Genomic DNA, 20976 nt, shown 5'->3' with positions numbered 1-20976 from the left:
CAGAGCTAAAATGGGGGAGCAGGAGGAGCTCAGCTCTGGGTCTGTGGTGTGTTGTACCAATGTCTGGGGGTCTCTGGCCACTCCGTGTGCTCTGCCCTACCTGGTGTGTGTTACCGATCTGTTTTCACTAATGTAGTAGGTACATGAAGCAGTCTGCAGAGAAGTATGCAAGGCATCTGGTGACAAAGCTGCTCACCGTGCACGCCCACATGCACTTGCAGGGTAACAGCACTGCTGTGCACACGTTTATCAAGTAAGTGTCCTGCCAGTGGCATAAAAAGCTAAGAAAGGTAAGACTGTAAAAGCTTCTATTCTGCACAGTTTTATAATTCACTATTTCATCAGTATCTTTCCTCTGACTTCCGTGTTGTTGCTCCTGGCTTACACCTGCAAAAGTGAAAGCAGAAGAAGGAACTGGGTGTCTGTACTAGAACTGTGCATTAAATATAACTACGCCTACCAAGCAGAATTGCCCTAGGTACAAGTGTTCGCGGTTCCCTCAAATCTCTTATAACACATATCTGTCCTTGCATGCACTAGGGGATGGAGAACATGTAACTGTATTACAAAACTGCTCCCCTTGTTGGTTACATGATCTTGTTTATTGGAGAACATCCATTTGTTATTCTGAGTGAAAGTATTTACTCATTAAGTTAATTGGGTGGCTTGTTTTTATGAATGCTGACCAGGAAATGCTGCAGCACCAATGAGAGTTTTTTTTGTGTAGCTGCAAGATTTCTTTTTAGACCCATCTTACACTATGGGGGTGTTCAGGGAAAGGAATGATCTATTTGGAAGAGGAAGTCAAGAAGAAGTTTTTAAAAAATACTTTTTTATATCAGATGTGTTTGGGGATAAAAAGTATGTGTCATAGAAGTTTTTATTCTAACCGAAGTTACAATATCTGCAGCAGAAGCTGCCATGGAGAAAGCTCTTGACAGATTTTACTGTGCTCTGCAAAGCACTGCATTCTCTGGTCTCTGTTCAGCAATACACCATTTTTTTTTTAACCTTAAAATTAGCTCTGCTAAAGTAAAATTAACTTAAAGTACATAGTAAGTGTTTTGTTGAATAGGAAGCCAGGGTGCTCAGCACCTTTGCCAAGGAACCCACCTTTGAGGGACTGGTCCCTCGTTAAATAGCAAGTGTAAGGAAAGAGGGAGAGGGCTACAGATTTTGACTGGGTGGTTTAATTCAGCTCAGTGTTTTACAAGTAATTAAGTGCAACACAAGTAGAGCCACAAAATCTACAAGAGGACATCTTCTGTGGAAGCAGAGTGAGAATTTCTCACAGACAAAATATAGGGATATTTGGGTATTTTCCAGGCAGTGTAAAAAGATGAGAAATGTGCATAAGGAGACTTTTGCCACACATATTTCTAGCTAGTGCTTTTCTCAACTGTACATCATACTTCTCTAACTAACTAAAACTTAAAAGAGAAAGAAAAATTAAATACACTGTAACTTGTTTATGCAGCAAGAGGAGGGGTTTCTTAATGAAAAGTGGGGTTTTATTGGATAGGGAGAGAAAACATTTATTTAAAGAAGAGCCATCGATACTCTTTTCTATACATTAAATGCAATCCGTACTTCACAGAGTATATTACAGGGGTGTGCCTTGTATCTGTCACACACCTGCTCGCTTGCCTAGAGACACAAACAAGGCATGCCATGATGTCAATCCCAGAAGCACCCTTGCACGTGGAAATACTCTACATATTACTGCCAAAGTAACCCTGGACCCTCTGGCTGGGTTCCAGTCCCACCCCAGCTGTCTGTGAAGTCATCTGCGATGGGCCCCTACAATCTTTAGTTGAGTTTAAATTCTTCCCAAATGAGTCAAATAATACCAGAAAGTCAAAAAATATGCATCTGGTGGAAGAGCCCTATGCTCAGGGTGTTAAGAGAGCAAGCTAGGCCATTCCTGTCTATCATGTTCTCATCACTGTTGTGCATTCTGCGCATGGTTAACAGTTTTGGCAAGGGAGGTTTGCAAGAAGCATCACTTAAGGGAAGGGCTTTCAGCTATCTGACTACAAAAGCTCCTACTTACATTACTAAAGGTTTTTGGTGATCAAATACTTTCAGTAAAAACTTTAATATTCACTTTAGAAAACTGAGTTGCAATGCATGCTACCAAAAGAAAACTCTTTTCTTGTGGGAGAAGATCTCTGGATTTTGGATTTTCTTGTTCTTTTTGCTGTCCAGTAGACTTGTGCTTTGCTGCTGTTGTTGCTCGTGCAGCTCCAGTAATGCAGCTGTTGAGGCTGGATCTGTGCCGGAGGAGTTTTAACTCATGTGGAAACGGTGCTCCCCTCGAGTTATGTGGGAAGAGAATTCATACCTGTCCTGGCTGTGGTAGCCACACATGTTGCACTCGAAAGGATCGCGGAACCCGTGGCAGCCCATATGGATTGTGTACATCACATGATCCAAGAAAAGGACTCGACAGTGTTCACACTTGTAAACTTTCACTTGCTCCCCATTGCTGCTGATCACTTTGAAAGCATCCTGGGAATTGTCAGTACCTGCCCTCAAGACGTCATATTGCCTGCTTTCTTCTTTTATGGATATGCCATTTCTTGCATGGGGACCTATGTGATTTGTCAGGTAAATTAAACCACTGCGTTCCTCGTTATTGCTCTCGGTATCTGTTGAGTCTTGGCAGCTGTTGCTGGGAGAGGCATCCCGTTCAGAGGAGACAGATTTGGCTTTGGAAAGCAGCAACAAGTTTTCCACTGCGCTGTCCTGAGCTGTGTGGTTGGAGCGAGCCTGATTGTCCCCGAGAGGTTTGTGGAGCTGATACATGGGGCTGATGACGGGCACCACTTCAGAGCCACCTGGCGGTGTCTGGACGAGGGGGCGCAAGGACTCTGCCCCCAGGTAGCTGATGGCATTGTTAATGGCCTGGTCTATGACGTGCGTCTGCATTATCTCATTCTCCTTCTCATAGTTGGTGGTGGCATCATATGGAAGATCAGACAGGCATTTCTCACCTGCGGTGGAAAACAGTCAGGAGTTAGACCATTCATTCCTACATAATTAAGGAGATGATTACCATGGACTAATCAAACAACAGAAAAGAACTGATCAAATCCACATGTGAAATTCACCTGTGGTATTCAGAGATCTCTAATATAGCTGGTCAGAAAACTGGTAGCTTGGTGCTCTTTTAACCTGAAAAATAATCTGAGCTCTTTGGAAAACCAAAATGGAAGAAAACAGATTTTTTAAAATAATTCTGTGGGGACTTGTGGAAGCTATAGATTGAGTGCTTCATCCTTGCCTTATCCTGTCTAACTGAACTCCCTCATCTGACTGCTGCAGTGAACTGGGGCATACCTTTGTGGCTAGTGTACCAGCACAGTTACAGGGAGCCTGGGCTTTATACTTCAGAGAATGAAACACATTACCAATTTTTCCCTAAAACATTACACTTTTTTAATTGTAATTACAATGTTTTAGTTTTAAACTTTCGGTTTCTTACAACTAACCCATATCACTAACGTGGTCATACGTAATTTCTGAAAGAAACCAACAAAAACTTAACTTTCCATATTGCAACCTTCCTCCCACGCATTGTTTTTTAAACAAGCCATACATTAGACACTTTCTGAGAAGGTTCACATGCTCTTAGAAATTTTGTGTCAAAAACATTATAACCTACAAGAGCAGGGAAGAACCATATATTTTTCCTATCAGGTAGAAAGGCATGCACAGAGCAAGATTCTTACTGCTTCTAACCTTGACTCTGATTTGCAATGCCAAAGCTAAGGGGTACTCTTTATTTCTTAAAATCAGATTGCACTAATATATCTCTGGCTGGATCCCCGCATATTGAATGTTGAACGTCACTATAATTTCTCAAAATATGGTCTGAATTTTTGGGTAGACCTGTGTGGTGCTGGGAGTTGGACTTGGTGATCCTGGTGGGTCCCTTCCAACTCGGGATATTCTGTGATATACTATGATTCTATGATTGAAAATTTCTGGACAGAAAGGATTAAGAAAAACATAGAAGGTAAAAGTTAATAAGTGGGAGAAACTATTTAAAGGCACAGACACTGATTTTATGAACCTGAACAGTATTCTCAAATGGTGTTTGTAAACCATCAACGTTATTAGGCCCCTAATAAATCTGCACAGATAAAAAAGGATGAAAAATCCCAATATATTCCTAGGGACTACCAGTACCACATCATGTACCATCTGGATAGCTTTCCTAGCTCTGCAGGAAATCTTTGGAAATGCAATGAGAGCCACAAACATCTCTATGAAGTCTGTAGTGCTGTCACCATTTCCTAGTCAACATGACATTTAATTGCAGACCTTAGAAGATTCCCCTGTCCTTTTCCTTGAAGACCCCAATATATAAATGACACGATAAAATGTATCTTCATTTGCCTAATAAATGCTAATAGGAGCATGGAAAAATTACCAGAAGTTCCCCAAATTAATTCCTCAACGATTTTCCACCCAGTTTCTACTCAAATTGAACATTCAAAGCCAGTGAAGAGCAAAACCACAGACTAGAAAACTTCTGGCATGACCTATTGCAATGACAGGCCTCAAGTATAGAAAGTCCTACTGTCTGCCTTTCCCATGAGGTGCAGTTCCATACCAGTTTGTCCATGCTCTGCAAGCAGAGAAAGAAACACTCCTGGCACAGCATAAGTTTCTATAAGGGATGCAGAGTATGGGCACTTTCTAACTGTACTGCACAAGCTTCTGCTTCCTCGTTTCCCCACTACTGTGGTGCATATATGTTTTTTTCAGATTTACTCATTCTAGTGGTATAGTTTTCAGGCAGAGTTTGAGGCTCAAGATTCAAAATAGGAGTTGTGAAAGACTCTTGATTGATATACAGAAAAACTCTCCCAATAAGAACATATACCCTTGACTCACAGGGGAAAAAATGAGGTCAAGATCATTTGTATTCAATGGACACTGTATATCACTGAAAATTTGGACTGGTTTTCATTATACACAAAATTTTGGGCATCTGGAAACCATAATTTTAATAGCCATTTCTTGGGTAGTATTTGCTTTATGTAGCATAACTAGCTGGTACTTGGACTGAAAGGATCAAATACTCATAAGAAAAATTTGCTTCCACACAGAACTGTCTGAAAATACACAAACTTGAGGTAGGCAGGTATCATTTATACATCTGGGCAAAGCCGATAATACTTGCATTCATTAAAAATAATAGCTCATTTCTGTGGTTATTAGAGCATAAGTAAATTAAACTACTAATGGTTTGATGCACTTCAAGCTTTGCACTGTTCAGAGTTCTGCAGCAAGTACTTAAACAGTAACACAGATGCACTCAGCGCATGTGGACATTTTATTTTATTTTTTTACCACTCAGTTTTCTTTGCCGCCTATTGTTTTAATGTGATAAACATGTGTCAATCTCACCTGTCGTTCCCACTCTCTAGTTTGGAAGGCCCAGTTCTGTTTTCAGGTCTGGGAACTATTCCAGTTTGGAATACATAGAGGGCATCGTGAACACTTTTGCTGTCAAAGAATTTTACAGATAACTGGCTTAATTTGGTGAACAATCTCACTTTGGATAGATAATGGATTTAGCTGTGAGAACAACAAGGGAAGCGGCAGACAATCATTCTCTTATGCAAAGGATGCCATTTGCTCCTTCTCCTGTATTTCAGCATGGGGATTGGGATGACACAGTAATCTACAGGAACAATAAATATGTTTTATTACACAAAGGTCTCCTGACCAGCTGCCCTGACCTCGTGTTAATCAGGAATTTACCTATTACATGAGGCAGCAGGTGAGAATGGGAAAGGAAAGGATTTGAGGGCATTTCCCAGCCAGAAAAGTTTATACTTTTGAAGGTTATCAATTTTCCATAAATATCTCCTGTCAGTACACTGTCTTCCTACATTGCACCCTGAATAACTAACTGACAGAAAACTCTGCTCTCTTAATACTCATAGTTAAACTGGCTGCCTTTACCATTTCTCAGGGTGAAGAGAAAAAAAGAGAATGAAAAAGCTTGTCCACACCCACAGTTAAATTGCATGTAAGATGCTTGCTAATACCTTTTAGATTTTAACCCTTCTGGTCTTCCTGGAGCTTTCATAGAATTAATATATTTGCCTAATACAGTCAGTTACCGGGGAGTCTAAAGGAATCTGGTTTGCCTCATATGGTGGCTATATTTTTTAGTAACTAACTCTACTACAAATTTTGTCCTTCATTTTCTGAGCGTAAGCATTTTTTATCCTTGACGACCTCCTGCAATTTTTGCTTTGGGACTTGAACACAATCTTGGACTTTGACTGCAAACTTTTTGTTCCAGCTGTAGCTGAGATTCTCCTTCCCTTGTCTCAAAAATACTAATTTTCTGTTCATTCTTGTGTCCTCACTGAAGAATGTTTATTTGCAATTTCTGTCACATAAACTGGTCTAGTTTTGCCTTGACTTTTGACTGAAGACCTTTATAATGTGTGTTTTTATAAAGACTTCAATTTTCTCTGTCTCTTATAGAATAATTATAAATGAATGTACAGAGAATTATAAAAGAATCTGAGTAGATATGAGTATATGCTATCATCAAATTTCACATGTTATTACTCATTTAAGACTAATTCAATATAGCTGATAAAATATTGTCTGTGTCTGACTGCTACAGAACTGATCTAACCATCATTTAGCAGAAGGCTTAACAAGCAGAATAAAATAGGTGTAGCCTCTGTTTTTTCATTAAGACAAAAAATGTCTACTAGGTGCAAACAGCCATGATTTTTTTGCACTATACTTAGAATTTACCCAACGTTATTTTCATTTAGATATTATTCTCAGAACTATGTACATTTATTTCCACAATCATTTTGGGCTGTAGAAATATACAGACTTTGTGAAGGGGTGAAGAGCGTTATCCAGGCTATGCTCAACTATTCATGAATGAATTCACATATACCAGCATGCCCAGATCTGGATCTCATCTAATAAGATAATAAAATAATCCTGAAATTGTGGTCAAATACTTCCCCAACAGAAGACATTCATAAAGCTGTTTTCAGGTTCTTAAGGCAACCTCAGGAACCTGGGTAGATCTTGTAAAGATCTGGCTCATAAGCATTAAAAAAAGAAAGACTTAAAATAGATCTCCAGATATGGGAATTTAAACTTGCAGAAATGTATAGTGTATAGCCAGCTTGGCTGGCTTTTTCTTCCCCAACACATTGCTGTATCTGTTTCTATAGAAGTAAATATTGCTAATTTAGTTAAACAATTAAAATCATAAAGCAAAAATAAAAATTCTGTGAGTTTTGTTGGGGTTTTTGTTTTGTTTCATTTTTTAGGAGACAGCAAACGTTTAACTCTTACCAACAAATTTCTGAGGCATAGAGCTCTTACGTTTGGCGACGTTACTTGCTAGTCTATCCAGCACGAGGGATCTTTCTGACCCTATCTTGCACAGGTCTTCAGCCATTTCACTCTGGTTAGTTTCCTCTTTTATGACTGAAATCAAATGACATCAGAAGGGTTAGGCACGCTTGTTCCATGTTAATGGAACCATCGTCTTCAGGTTAAAGTTTCTTAGCTAATGTCTTCCAGCTCTCAACCAGTTCGAACACGGAGCTCACCACTGCAGACACAGGTCAGTTCTGACTGTAACAAAGTCCCTTACGCTGATTAACCTCTATATACATGTTCATGTTTCCCTTGTTCAGGATACAGAAACGAGACTGCAACTGCAAGGCATCTGTCTGTATGTAGCACAATCACTCTGCCCTTGATATACAGCCACTCTGCACTGCTCTGTGAGGCTCTGACGTTATACTGGACGTGAAGCAGCTCGTCTTTTCGCCCTCCCGCTGTCACCCCCACCTCTCACAGTCGAACAGCCTACGTGATTACCACTTCTTTAGCAGGAACAATGGACAAACTTCTCAGCTCCAGTAGTGGAAAATGTAGTTGCAAGTTACATCACCACGCCCCCTATCTTTTCCCCTACTTTTTTTTTTTTTTTTTTTCCCCACTAGTAAATATTGCCATATTTCCTCAATGCAATTTTCGACTTTAAATCACAATTTCAGCTAAATTGCTAAAGTCACATCTGTAGTGGAGCGCTGATTTCTGATACTCAAACCTGTTTTATAACTTTCTGCAGCTGCTAAGACACTGTAGAATTAGAAAGGAACTTGGCTGTGAGGCTCTAGAGCAGGGAGACTGTTTCACTACATTTCACTTCAGTATTTTCCTGCAGAAACAGAAGGGATATATGAAAATGAACCTGCGAAACAACGGCTAAAAAATACATGGAAAAGTGTTTCTGACTTCCAGCAAATAATGAAAAGGTAATGTGTTGTGAGATCACAGCACTTTTTTTTCACAGCACTTTTTTTTTTTTTTTTTTTTTTTTTTTTTCAGAGAAAGGTGGGAAAGCAGTTAATTTTATTTTTTCGTGCTACTAGGATATTTATATTGTTCCTGAACTTGTGAGTTACTATAAAAGGGAGAAGCAAAACGTGGTTTTTAGACTTAGATTCCACACACTATTTCAACTAGGTGAGGCACTTTGCTACATTTTGCCTTCTGTGCTTGCTGAGAATTTATTATGGATTTATTCCATTTAGCTGTGAGAAAGGTTCCCAGAACCATTAGTCTGGTACTTGTCTGTTTCCTAGTAGTTGGGAAAATGCAGGTCCTGTGCAATATTATTTCGATGATATAGAACTGCCATAAAAGCAAAAACTGCAGAAGTTTCATTGCTCCTGAAAGATTTAAACATCAGGCCCTGGTGGATAACTGGAAAGAGCAGGAGAAGTGCCCCAGACAGCAATGGCTCACATTACCAAGCAGAAGAGCACACGGCTGGCTCTTGATTCACTGCTGCCATGACAGGGAGTCAGATGTAATGATGCCCCAGCTCATGAAGATGCAAAAGCCTGTGACTGATACAAGATGTGAATTAACAGCATTTGGTCATGAGGGTGCAGGATAGTAAAGGACATTGAAGCTATCTCATCAACACTGAATAACCATGTGCTAGCATCTTGCACTGGCTAAGGCTTCCAGTTACTACTTAGGAAGAGACTTACCAAGAATGTTTAAAGCAGATAGTTTAGCAGTGAAACAGGAGATTGGATTTCTAGTTATAAAAGTGAAAGGATTGAGAAATATCTGTTTAGGACGTTACAATGGTTCATTTCTCATAGTTAAAAAGAGGGTAAATTATATCTTCAACTTCATTCAAACTTTCAATATTACAACTTTTAAAATTGTTAATATATATAAACTTGGACAAGTTAAATCAAATACTAATTTGCAGCCTTTGCAACTGACCCTTCTGACATTTGCAACCAACCTGTTAACTTTCTGTAATTCTTTGTTTATGAACTGAAAAAAGAAAAAAAAAAAAACAACACAAAAAACAAAAATTGTGTTTCCAAGTCAAAATCCACAGATGATTCAAGAGCTGTAATTGACCCTTTTTAAGCTTCATAAACTATTTTTTCTCTGTTATATATGGTTTTCCAGCTGTATCCCAGGCTGCATCAAAAGAAGTATGGCCAGCAGGTCGAGGGACATGATTCTCCCCCTCTACTCCACTCTCCTAAGACCCCACCTGGAGCACTGCTTTCAGCTCTGGGGGTCCCATCTCAAGAAGGACATGGACCTGTCGGAGTGCATACAGAGGAGGGCCGCAAAGATGATCAGAGGGCTGGAGCACCTCCCCTATGGAGACAGGCTGAGGAACTTGGGGTTGTTAAGCCTGGAGATGAAAAGGCGCAGAGGGGAAACCTTAGGTATTGGAAGCCCTCTCTAAAGGAGGCCTACAGGAAGGCTGGGGAAGGAGTCTTTGTCAGGGAGTGGATGGACAGGACAAGGGAAAATGTCTTTAAACTAAAAGAGGGGAGATTTAGATTGAATATTCAGAAGAAATTCTTTACTCAGAGGTTAGTGGGGCACTGGCACAGATTGCCCAGAGAAGCTGTGGATGCCCCATCTCCAGAAGTGCTCAAGGCCAGGCTGGATGGGGCTTTGGGCAACCTGGTCTGGTGGGAGGTGTCCCTGCCCATGGCAGGGGGGTTGGAACTAGATGTTTTTTAACCCAAACAATTCTGTGATTCCATGATTTTACATAGGCCTGATAGGACTTCAGCACACTTCCACTCAAGTAAAATGCAAAACTCCAATGAATACCTCCAAGAGAAGAGCTTCACATGGACACTGATCTCTAAAGAATTTTTCCATTAATTTCAACAGGTTCCTAATTTCATGCTGAATCTCCTTCTCTTAAAGAAAGCAATCAAAAAATAAAATATGAATACAATCTCTTGTTTCCCTTCTTACTCTTATTTGCTGGATCTTTCCCTTATATAAGTACTTTCCCAATTACATTTGTTAGATTTACAAGCTGATGGAAACCTTTTACCAGTTTAGTTCCTTTCAACCAATTTATTTTTTTAATTTATTCTGCATGAGGTATTTTAAAAATACTGTAAAAAGTCAACCTGCTGTAGCAGAATGTCAAATCAGATGCCCTAGAAAATATTTGTACCAACTTTTCTGAGTCTGGAAAAAGAAAGGCCTTCATAGCTCTGTATCACACCCTGACATATCGTAAGAATAGTGGCGGTATAATTACTTCATTTTCTAGATATAAGAAGAAATATAAGAAAAAATCCAGAAGGACGCTCACTCATTCTGAACTGTTTCATTGCACATTTTCATCTTTGAGTTTATATGGGAAATAATGTAAACATTGCAAAATGGTATGTTGGTATGTATACCCAGAACTACCCTGTTTGCAGTGAAAAAAAAAAAGATTGTTACAACGCAATATACTGGAAAAAAATAAAAGTGGGCAAGATTTATTTTTAGAAAAATAAAGGATTGATTTATTAACTGCGTAGTAATATTTAAAATTTTATTTTTAAGAGTGAAATCTTGGGCAGAATACAAGGGCTAAACCCAGAAGTTAATCCTGTATCTTTTTTTCCTAAATTGCAAAATCACTCCTATTATATCCAATGTGGATTTATGTGATGTTTTCAGTATATGCTAGGAAGGTAATTCTTCCAAAGCATTCATCAATATCCCAGGTTTTCACCCCTATCAGATATTAGACATTCAATCCTAAATTACTGTAAACTCTTTTCTGTCATGATTTGCTATAAACAAAGTTCTATCTCTAAAACTATAATATTTCTAATTATAGTTTCTGATTACTGACATTAATTTCACATGGACATTTCTGCTTACTAAGTAAGTCTTTAGAAGTAGTTCAGCTACTAATTCATGCTGATTTTCATGTGTTGCATGCAGGTATTTCAAATCCAGTGCCAGACACTTGAAAAGTTGAATTCCAAGACAGAATATTTGCTTCTAAATCCGATCACCTTTTTGAGGAATAAGTATTGCTGCCTACTGTATGTATATTACATAGAAACATAGAATATCCTGAGTTGGAAGGGACCCATAAGGATCATATTACTTTGAGCTTTTCTATTTATACTTTCTCCATCCCCTCAATAAAATTAGAAGAGGCACTGCTCTCACACACTTTCTGCCAGACAGTTGCCAGTCACATTATGCCAGTTACCATTATGTGCATATACTTTACATTATTTGATGGCATGTAAAAACATATTCAGGTTCTGTCCAGATGTAATATGAGGCACCATTGAAAATGGGTCAGAGAGAACCTTCCACTTTGTCATTTGACAAACTGAATAATATATACTGACAGGATCAAAAGGTGTGCAAGAAACTTACTCAATGAGCTATAACCTGAAGCTCAGATGCTAGATCTTAAAATTAGCTAAAATTATGTGTGGGTACTTTCTGCAAACAATCCCATACAGATCCTAATGATCTTTGTTAAAAAAAAAAAAAAAAAAAAAAAAAAAAAAAAAAAAAAGATCTAAGCCCCAACATATGCTTGCTTGCTGTATTTCTGGGCATAGTTTTAGATTCTATATTCTTCAAGAGATGGCCTTTACATTCCACATAAGACCAGTTTCTCAAAGAAGAGCAACAGTTCCTATTAAAACTGGTGGGACATGGGAAGGCGTTGATGTAGGCTGTCAACATATTCTTACCCTTTCTGGACTTAGTAAGATTGGCTAAGTTAAATCCCTCTGGCTAGTTGTCCTCTTGTTTGGAAGACTGAAATGAAAGACAGATAGCTCATTCTTGCCATATGCATTGGTCCCAGTCATCAAGAGAGCCCATTAAGATCCTGGGAATGGCAGGAGATAAGAAATGCTGCAGGAGGTCCTCCAGTCCTACCTAAACCATTGATATTAACTAACTCATTATTAAGAACACACCCACAGATGTACTGTGATATAGGTCTCCAAGCAAAAGGAAGAAGTGTTGAGATGATGTAGTTACATTTTGGTCTTGAGATAGTGAATTGGAATGTTCTAGGTCTTGCAAATGTCTTAATATGTATCTGACTTTCACTTTGGCTTTTTTTTTTTTTTTTGAGCTAAACAAAATAAGACAAAAGCCAAATATTTATCAAATATAGAATAAATTCGAATGCAATATTATAAATATGGTAGTGCTTGGGTGTATGTGTAACATTCTGCCTCTCCGACAAAGAAAAGATGCCACAAATGGTACTACTGTTCCTTTTAAACTCCTTTTTCTGAGTATGCGACAGTACACTGCTAACCCTCAAATGGATGCTTTTATTACCTGAATAAAGGTTGCTTGAGATACTCATGGTTTGAAGGTAGTTATGACAGCGTTCTTTATGTTCTTCCAAAGAGCTGCGCTGCTTATAGCTGCGACCACAGTATCCACACTTATGGGGTTTGCCAACTGGAGAAAATAAAATTAATTGAAAAGTTCAGATGAGGTATTCAACAGCATGTTAATACTGGTAAGAACAAAAACAAACAAACAAAAAAAAACACCCCAGAAGAAACCCATGAGGTGAATTGAAGAAAGATTTTGTCAATTTTTAGAAAATAATGGAAAACTAATTGTATATCTTTGCATCAACAAGCCAATTCTGTGGGTGCTGCAAACTTATTTCAGATGATTCACATCAGATAAGGACTGTAACACTAAATCTTCCAAAATGACATCTATGCAAGCTAGAAACTGAGACACCTTCAAAGATCTGAGTAAAGTTATCCTAAAGCCTAGCTCCCACGAAGACTGTGAACAAGGAAGACCTGTTCATAGGTCTGTTTTTGTACCTGCCCATGACTGTATATTAATTCTGCTGTAACAAGAATCAGCTCAACTCTTTTAGGACAATGATTGGTAGATTGTTAGATTTCACGTGTTTCCTTGCTCTCTGCTTCTGGAAATTCAAGAGAAAGGACATGACAAAAAGTGTTGTTTTACACCAATGCAGATCTAGGAAGTTCCAGGAATTTCACAATGATAGTTGGGTTTCATGGGCTTCTGGACCTGAATTTCCTGTCTTAGTGTGAAAAGACTGTCACCTCATAAGTGATTTAACAATTTTAGGTGGTTATACAGCTGAACTTTTGAATTTTATTTACAAATTCTCAGGTGAATATCAGACTCAGGCATCTAACTCATTTTATAATGTCTTGGTGTCAATTTTCTAATTAAAAGGAACCAATCCAAATCTATATTTTATGCATTTTCTTTTAGCTATGGAATCCTAAGCATTTGCTGAAAGTGTTGAGGTGTAGTTTCACGTATGTATGAAAAATCATGGTTTAAATTCCACAGCCACTAAAATCAGTAAGGGGGAGAGAGGAAAAATAGAATTTTAAACATGAATTTATTTTGGATACGTGGGACCAACCCTAGGGTTCTTATCATTTAATGTGTGTTAGAAGAATTTCCTTAGTTCTGTACAACACAAAAATGTCCCTTTGAGAGCCTCCTTCTACTAGTCAAAGCAACTGTCCCAAAGTCACCTTTCACAAGTAAAGTTACCAGTGTCAGTTCCAGCAATTTGTCTTGGAGGTGTCGTATTCAATCTGTATTTCCAGCTTAGCTTGTGAAACTTGGTGAGACTACACTCTGCTTTTTAAGGTACTTTATAAAGTTGCTAAATTGTTTTTTCTTCACAGAAGGAATGTGACTAGGGCTTTTGTAAATCAATGAGATCAATGGCATCGGAAAAATGCAACTATTCAAAAATATTCATTCATATCTCTATATTACTATTGAGGGAAAATGCAGAAAACCTCTAGCAGAATCCTCATTTTTGGAATATTCTTATCTTTCTCTCTCCCTCCCTCTCACTTGTCCCCACTATTCTCTTTCAATGTACTTGTAATAACCAGATGCAACAAATTACTGCTGCTAAATGCTGTAGGTGGTATTCACGCCTTACACTGAGAATGACTACCAGACTGAAGGTTTTTGAGACTTCATGACTTAAAACCTACTGTGCTTAGACTCTGTGTTATCTCTGTATGCGGATAAATGACATCTAAGCCTTAAAGCATTCAACAGCTTTCATTCATGTTGGTAGTTCCATGAAATGAATTACTCACACAAGGCTTGTAAGATGAAACCCTAATACAGAAACTTCTAATTGGCCAAGAAGTATGGGAAAAAGATCAGCTCAGCTGAAGGATCATGAGTGCAAGCAGAGATTAGTCATTTCTTTGCTGCTAAAACACTGTAGCCAGTTCACAGCTTGGTTAACACTGCCATGAGACTACTCGCCTTCCCAGGGTGAGAAGACCTCTCAGGCTTGGTGGCCATCAAAGCCCCCACCTCTTCGGTGCCCCTGAGTGGTCCCGCACCTTCACTTACCTGAGTGAGTCCTCAGGTGGCCTGTGAGGGCATCCCTGCGTCGGCAGGCATAGTTACACAAGTGACATTTGAAGGGCTTTTCACCTGAGTGCAACTTTATGTGGCGCAGAAGGTTGCCTTTCTGGGTAAAAGAGGCCCCACACTGATTGCACTGGAAAGGGCGTTCTCCTAAGGGGAGAAGGAGAAAATATGTGAGAACAAAAAATCTTACGCAGTAACAAGAGAAAGATTTCAGCGAAAAAAGTTGTTTTCTCACTGCTGCTCTGTGACTTCCACCGGCTGCAGGTTTGATATAACATGAGGCTTTCAGACTAAACCTGCCAGTTTCTTAATGCTTCACTGGCTGGGTCAATTTGATCTGAAAATCTAATTTTTTTTTTCTAAATCAGAATGGCACATCACAATGCAAATTCAAACTCATTTAAATAAAGTGACTGCAACATTTTGTGTTGAAGAGCCACTCTTCCTGATCAGCAGTTTTGGAATAAACCAATATCCAATTTTGCATGTTGTGGCATTTGGTGGGGTTTTTAATGTGGCTTTTTTCAAAGGGTCTTTAAAATATGCCACTGAAGCAGCAAAATAAAAAGGAAACTCATTAAAAATGCATTTCAGGATCACAAGTTAATTTCAGCGTTACATTCTTATATTTAAATGAAAGGCACTTCATTATAACAGTTATAATAACTTCTTTTCATTTACATTTTCCCTGTATTTTCCCTTTCAATTTCTTCTCCATTACCTGTCTGTCCCTAAGCAGCCAAATCAGGAAAGAGACAGAGAAAGAGAGAGAAAGAGAGAGTAAAATCACATAAGTTAAGACAGTGCAAAGAGAGCCCTGTACTTCCATACAGGAGTCCCAACTCTTCTCTCAGCAAGGTATTAGCAGAGGAGTTGTATAAATGGGTTCTCCTGGTTCATGCTTTGGAAGGACACAGGGCAAAACCTGAAGTGACACAGCCTTGCTTATTCTAAATGGGTACCTGCTATCAAGCAAGCAAATCAGGCAGCCTTTGCAAAAATTAGTATGGCTGTTGTTTACTTGTTAATGCTGTTTACAAATGGTCATTTATTCACTTAGCTATTTATTTTTTAATTTAAGTTGCATGAGGCCAAAGTCAGCAGAAAATAAAATCTCTTATGTTTCCAGTTGTACCAGATAGGAATAGAGGAAAATCTATATGAGAGCACTTCATAAACATGAACTGCTCCTGCATACCCACTTATAAGACATAGCCCTTGACTAAGTCAAACCAGCCTTTGAAACTCATTTGCTGAATTCTGTTTTTCTTAGGCACCGATGTAATCTGCTTTAGTAATTGTAATGCATTCACAATATTAGAAGCAGCTCAGAGATGACCTGCTCTTAGCTTTGATTTTCTTTATATAGCAATAAAACTGAATATATAGTTCCAGCGCTGATGTTAAAACATGTAAAAAATAAATACAAGTTAAATAATTTATTTCTTCTCTGTCACTTAATCATCATTTACTACTTTGGACATCTAGGAGCAACTTGTATGTCCACACATGTGCATTTATGTGCAGCATGATCATTTTTTACTTTTGGGTAACACTGTAGAAAAGCTTCAAAGCAATTAGATAGCAGCACAGTCCCAACACAAAAATCTGCAAGCTCTGCAATCAAGACTAGAAACTGTAGCATTTAGTTAACAGTGAAATAAACCTACATTATGGCAAGATATTTTCACTGGTCAAATAACTCCAAGCAGGTCAGCCTACTCCCTGACCAGCCAAATGAACCCACTTTTTCTGACCGTCTAGTAACTGTATTCATCTCATCTACATCTGCAGCTGGTACAACTGGGGGCCTACAGAAATGCAAGCATTAAGCTTGCAGGATTTTGCAATATACTTAATAAGCCATGCACAGCAGTTCTTAGGGGAAAAAGAAAATGGGTACGAGTGTACCGGCTCTACCTCCTCGTCTCCGTGACAGTACTCAGTGTGGCAAGTATTTTTCAGAAATGGACTGAAACAGTAATGAAGCCAGTTTGCAATGAGGAACACAGATTCAGAAGGAATGGCTAATTTTTACTAGACAGTTTTTCCTAGCATTCATCTCTGTTATTTTTACTTAGAGGGGAAAATGAAGATTGTAAAAGTACTCTGGGAGATATGTGTAAAGTAAGAACGAAATGTAGCTCCAGCCTACAACTCTCATAATTACAGGGTGAAACCTTGCATTGGTGGAAAGGACAGATGGATGGAGCATTTCCAGCGTGGCTGATGCATAGCAAGTATTTCTACAAAACCTACAATGGGATGACACGCAAGGGATCCCAGGCTTGCACGGCTGTACACGTCAAACTACATCAGCATTAAAGAACCTGGTACAACATGTAGGTTTGCCAGCCCTTGGTTGTTCGTGCTACAGTTACTGGAGTGGGGATCTCCTGCATTTTGTGTGGTTTCTGTCATCCCATACACCCAGCACAGCTCCCAGCCATGTTAGGAGGGAGCTGGTCCCTGACAGAAGGTCGCTGGCTGTGGCAGCATCCCCTGGCAATGGGGAAGAGAGAGAATGAAAGGTAAAAACGCATAATGCATCTTCTGCCTGCTTTGTGTGTTATTTTCTTGTCCCTACTGAACAGCACTTGTCTGCCTTGTGTGGATTTCACTTCACAACATGCAGCTATGGAGGAACAGGGGCCCCAGAACAAAACTGGAGTGGGGCCCTGAATTGAATCAACCAACACCATGGTGCACTGCAAGTCTTAGTGGGACCCAGGCCCTGGATTACTTATTCTGGGAAGAATATTTATCATCTTAATTGAAATATTTCTCAGTTATTAAGCAATGTAATGACAAAGTAACCTAACACTCAGCTGCTCATAGCTCTCCTCCTTCACATGCTCAGAAACACTGTTTCTTCAGCAAGCACTCACTTTCTAAACAAATTTGAGACATTCAGATCCAATCGAGATGTAACTGAACTAACTTAGACTTAAGCTAAAGGAGTGTGTGCATAAAGAGGGAATACATACAGATATATGCACACACATATATGTACATATCTGCACACATGCACACCCATATGTGCACACTAAGAAAGGGAAGCCTGATGTGATTCCCTGAGCTCTTGTTTTCAGGGGGCAGGAGGAGGTTTCTCTCTCCCTTTTCATAAACCCCGAGCAAGAAAGCAGTGGCAGGCTGGAGAAAATAAACTCACTAAAAACCTCAGGGAAAGGGAGTGACTGGAGTTGGACACCTGTGAGCTGGATTCACTCCACAGCTGGAAGCAACAGGTGAAGTCCTGGGAAGCAGTCAGGGTTTTACAGCTGCTTGCAGGCAGAAGGGGCTAGACATATCAGGTGCTCCTCTGCATATCTGCACTTGGCAGGTGTATTCATTAAAAGTAATTATGGCTTTTATCAGGTCAGGCAGTCATTTTATTTTGGCAGTTCAGTGTGATAGAGTTTTGTTCACCTATCAAATATTTATTTAAGGAAACCTCACTGCATATGCAGGTTTTACATGAATTAGCAGCAAAGTAATTCATTTGCGAGGCTTATTCCCTCATCAGGCATGTATTGAAACGGGCGTCAGCATAGTCAGTTAAATGTCTGTAATTGTATACCCCATTTCTACTTTAATTTTCACAGCACAACTGAGAGGAAAAGCAGTCACTGCTATCTCCCCATGACATCCCTTTTGACTACCAGCTCTGAGCCCCTGGTACCTCCAGTCCCTGAAAGCGCACAGCTCCCCTACAAGGTCTGCTTGCAATTGGACTTGGGGGCGAGACAGGAGAGAAAGCGAAGGCTTTATTTCCATGGAAAGATACAGGGATTCGACTTGATAGCCTTCAGTTTTATTACTGATAACAGGAGGAGGTTCTGTTGAGCCACGTACAGCTCATGAGGCTTTAGCTGTGTTCCCTGACTAAATAGAGGACTCTGTTGTCATGGGATGGGCACCACAAGGGGCCAAGAAATCATGTAGGCCCTGCACCTACAGGCTGACAGGGCTTGCGAAGCAGTGCCTGGGGGTGTTTGGAACCGACTGCTCTGCCCGGCACAGTTCTGTGGAAGCTGAAGTCTTCCCTAGGATGCAAGGATGGAGCCTTTGGAGAGGCTGGCAGAGGGGGAGTCGTGGCAGAGTTCCCCCCGCCAAGGCACGGCTGGTGTGGCATGGCTGCCCGGATGCTAACTGGCGTGCTGGAAATGAACGCTACTCTGCCCACAGCCCCACAAAAGCCAGGCGTGTCCCCACGGAAGCCATTCAGCCTTGGTGTAAACACCGTTTCTGATCTTTGGGAACCCAAAATAGCTCCTTCTCAGCTGCAGCAGGCGATGTGTTAGCCACGGCTGTGGCTGCTCTGCTGCCACCACCCTGCGATTTTCAGAGGTGCTCACCATGGCCATAACCCACCGTGAAGGACTGGGCCATGCAAACAATTCATCTCTACAAGATGAATTATGGACAAATTCACATGGTTAAGCCACTTTCTTCTCTCTCTCTCTCTCTCTTTTTTTTTTTTTTTTTTTTTTTTTTTTTTTTTTTTTAAATACTGGAACAGGCACAGCTGTAGTTTGGTTGCTTTGTTCTCACTCCCATTTCCACGTGCACGTGTCTGCACATAAACATGTCTACTATTTCTCTGTTTCTCTTTCTCATTTTGTCATCTTTTTATCAAGTTATTAATTGACTTAGTATTTTAACTGCACTGAATCGAACAGTAGCTCCTTCTGTTCCTCCTCAACTTACAGTTAATAAAGCAGCAGCCTCCTTAATCAAGCACAAAGCCTGCCTCTGACTGCATTTTAAGTTACAGCATTTTATTTCAAGTGCTACTAAACTTCCTTAAACCCATGGGCCTCTTGTAAAGGCCTCAGGTCCAAGTCGTTTTCCATACACAATTTATCAGCTTTTGAAGGATCCTGCTAAAATTCAATGCTATGATAGCATTCTGTTATATCTAGGAAGTGCATTGCAGCCTCCCTTCTAGGAACAAATTGTGGCTTTTCCAATAAAGATATGTATCTGCTCTTCCCTGGCTGAAGGATTCATCACACTGAACTGCAGAGTACTGTGAAGCAGGCAAACACAGCACTGCTACCTGTGAATTGCTTCTGAACATGGCTAATCCATGTTAACCCAGGGACGGCACACTTTGACATCTTGAGCAGTCATAGGTAAAATTGCAGACATCATCACTGGGGGGCTTCAGGGTTCCTCAAGAATCCTCTCCACCAACCTCTGAAGGCTCTTTGCTAATCTCATTCCTTAGCAATTCTGGGGAAATCATTTAAGCATGTTTAGGGGAGATATGGAGGAAGAAAATAGCTGTTTGCTCAACTATTTCAGTGGAATCTAAGCATGCAAAACTGCTGAATAAATAATTATTTGTTTTCAAAGTAACTTGAGCAGCACAAAAGTACAGTGCAGCTCTTCTCCTTTGTCTACAGAAGACCTTACAGTTTAAATTGGAAGCCTTGTTTTTATATAGCTTATATCAGGTAAGCTGAGACTCACCCTGGTCTTTTCGTCTTCATTTGTTTCAGCCTCTTCATTTTTTGCACTCTTTGAGACTATTTAGAATTGGAAAATTTAAGCAAGATTCACAGCACTTTGATAATGGAAAGCTATCACTGCAGAGCACAACCTCTTTACATGTCTATTTTAGTGTCCCAATGGAGACCTTTTAGTCCAGATCTGACCAGTGACAATACTTGCTTTTACTTCATGAAAAGTTTGACAGAAAATTAACTCCTTTTTCCCTAAGACTGCCAGTGTAGTTCACTTAAAACTTTATTCTACTTATTCATTTTGCCAATCACTTTCATAATCACCTATCCGTAATGAACTTTGTTGCATTATTGGAAACATCAGAACTGTGTCAATTTCAGAGTTGTTCACAATATTTGTCAGCAATTCTTAGAAATTAAACAAGAATTATTTCATTAAAAAAAAAAAAAAAATCTTGATTTTTTTTCATATAGCTTCAAACCAAAGAAACTGTCCTTAAGACATCAATTTTGGTATCAGCATACTGTACAACTGTAAAATTGAATAAATGAAATTATGCCCATTTTCTGTTCTGCTGACAAATCTTGGTTAGTGGTTTTGTTTGTTTGTTTGTTTGTTTGTTTTGTTGTTATTGTTTTCCAATTCTAACCCAATAGATGGACTTCCATCAAGAAGAAATCTCGGTCTCTGTGCTGTCCAGAATACAATAACAAAATAACCAATTTCCAAATGCCCACC

The 20976-nt window shown here is 39.5% G+C and overlaps 1 protein-coding gene across 20 annotated transcripts in view; it reads right to left on the bottom strand.

Annotated features, from left to right (window-relative positions):
* Nucleotides 1-1174: 1174 nt before the first annotated feature.
* Nucleotides 1175-20976, bottom strand: part of IKZF1 (IKAROS family zinc finger 1) — a 70664-nt gene continuing 50862 nt past the window's right edge. For 10 of the 20 annotated variants that reach the window (XM_084508138.1, XM_084508123.1, XM_084508139.1 and 7 more), the window contains 4 exons: nt 14746-14913; nt 12688-12813; nt 7360-7494; nt 1175-2996 (listed from right to left, as the gene is read on the bottom strand). In XM_084508138.1, the coding sequence (XP_084364264.1) occupies nt 2290-2996; nt 7360-7494; nt 12688-12813; nt 14746-14913 (1136 nt within the window). In that variant the 3' untranslated portion in view covers nt 1175-2289. The remainder of the gene's footprint in view (nt 2997-7359; nt 7495-12687; nt 12814-14745; nt 14914-20976) is intronic. The other 10 variants (XM_084508127.1, XM_084508128.1, XM_084508134.1 and 7 more) reach the window with 2 other exon arrangements.

This window comes from Aythya ferina, assembly GCF_964211825.1.
Source record: "Aythya ferina genome assembly, chromosome: 2".
Lineage (NCBI taxonomy): Eukaryota > Metazoa > Chordata > Aves > Anseriformes > Anatidae > Aythya > Aythya ferina.
The sequence above is the reverse complement of the archived record's forward strand: the minus strand, read 5'-3'. Positions and strand labels throughout refer to the sequence as shown.